The sequence below is a fragment of the Papilio polytes genome, unplaced genomic scaffold, assembly GCF_000836215.1.
Source record: "Papilio polytes unplaced genomic scaffold, Ppol_1.0 DF822178.1, whole genome shotgun sequence".
NCBI lineage: Eukaryota > Metazoa > Arthropoda > Insecta > Lepidoptera > Papilionidae > Papilio > Papilio polytes.
Genome location: NW_013527026.1, coordinates 867,620 through 869,530, shown reverse-complemented (window position 1 = coordinate 869,530; position 1,911 = coordinate 867,620). Strand labels below are relative to the sequence as shown.

The window sequence follows — 1,911 nt, the reverse complement described above, 5'->3', positions numbered from 1 at the left end:
ACTCGCGACCCGAGCGACCCTCGCGACCCTCGCGACGCTCGCGACGCTTACGCGACTTCGCCCTGGGTACATATACATATTAGTTCTACTTTCATTTCTAACTAGCCTCAGTAAAGATTTCATAATGAGTTCAAATGCTACCATGCTATTGTAAAGCATATTGTCGGTTGAATAGAAAAATGTTAAAAATTACCATACAAAGTAGTATTGTAATATAAACTTAACACTGTAAATGAAAATTAATTTAAAAACTTTATTCAATCTCGTAGAAAATGTACATTTTGAATGTTGACATTATTCTGTTTAATCGACGATATGCATTTTTCCCGTCTTTACTCATGTTTTCCATTTGCATGGAATTTTTTCCCATTGGATCGATTACTAATATGGAATCAATCGGGCTAAAAGGAAAACAATTACATTGGTGCCGTCGAAACAGCCTCCTTTATGTATCAACAAGCCATTTTTATATAAATTGTTTAATAGGGTGTCTGTAGGAGGTTAATTTGAAATATTGTAATTGTCATTTTGTAGTGTTCGCTCCTAATATAAAACGTCATACTTGTGCATAATAAATTTTGTGTTTCATGCTATAAATGGCAAAATATTTTGTCATCCCTTTACTAACACATACTTAGAACTAAGTTCAAATGTTAATAGAAATATTAGTAAATCAACACTATAAGTATTAAATTTTTACTTTTTTAACTCCTTAGTATCAGCTGATTCACTGGAGCTGTCCTCGAAAACGCCTTTCTTCTTTTTCTTCATTTCTGGTGACGATTCTTCTAACTTTGTTCGTTCTGAATAAATAGACCACATTTCATAAACTTACTCATAAGATAAATCCTAAATATCTATAAAACCATTAATGTAAATCGGTATTTTTACGTATTGTTACAAAGATTTAACGGATCTCGAAAAAATTACCGATACTAAGAGCGCGGTCAAACCTTTGACTAAACTATCGCACAACTGTTCAGTCTCGCTTTGATTCCTATGAGCTTATATGGATACTACTCGATTTTTAGTTGTGCAATAGTCATCATCATCATCATCTCCTTATCCTACTCCCGTAGGGTCGGCGCCACAGGTTTTTGTCGTCCACATAACTCTATCATACGTCATCTCAGTCATCACTCCCTTTTTGATCATGTCACCTTTTACACAATCCTTCCATCTCTTTCTACGTCTACCTCTACCGATGTACCCTTCCACACTCATAACTAACGTTCTCCTTATAACATGCGATTCATCCCTCCTCATAACATGCCCATACCATGCTACCCTTTAGTTGTGCAATAGTGTGAAATAATAAAGATTATTTTTATTTAAAAGTGTACGCTCACTCTCAGTATGAAAGTTGGTAAGTAAAAGTTACCTTTCTTGTCAGGTCTCCCCGGACGTACAATAGGCAGGGAATCAGAGGATCTGGAGTCTCGCTCAGCTGATGATGATATATCTTCAGATGAGGATTCCATGCTGGAAACCACATTAACAAACTAATATTATAAAACTAAATTTTGAAATAAAGGATAGTCTGGAAGAACACATAGGCTACTTATTTGTATTGGGTTAATTCCACGCGGACGGCATCGCAGGCGAAAGCTAGTATGTAAATAATTTACCCGACGTTATTACAACGAAGGAAAACATCGGGGATGTCTAGATATATCTAAGAAATTCAAAGATATGTGTGAAGTCAACCTGTAGTGCGTGTTTCTCTATGTCTAAGTCACCCCTAACTTAGGGTAGCCTGCGAGTTCCCTAGTGGGGATGTATTTACCCTGTATCCTTGAAGTCCTCATCAGTCTCATCATCGTCCTCAGAGGGCACGTCGAGTGAGTTAAGTTTGCGCGGCTTGCGGCGCTGCTTCCTCCGCACCTTCCTCTGGCTCCCCTCCCCTGTCTG

General features: G+C 37.6%; 1 protein-coding gene across 1 annotated transcript in view; it reads right to left on the bottom strand.

Moving 5' to 3' along the window:
- Positions 1 to 1,911, bottom strand: part of LOC106106383 (transcriptional regulator ATRX homolog) — a 7,691-nt gene that overhangs the window by 3,423 nt on the left and 2,357 nt on the right. Inside the window, exons 2-5 of the mRNA XM_013286959.1 lie at positions 1,787 to 1,908; positions 1,382 to 1,482; positions 701 to 803; positions 3 to 62 (exon numbers count right to left, since the gene is read on the bottom strand). Coding sequence (XP_013142413.1) covers positions 3 to 62; positions 701 to 803; positions 1,382 to 1,482; positions 1,787 to 1,908 — 386 coding nt within the window. The remainder of the gene's footprint in view (positions 1 to 2; positions 63 to 700; positions 804 to 1,381; positions 1,483 to 1,786; positions 1,909 to 1,911) is intronic.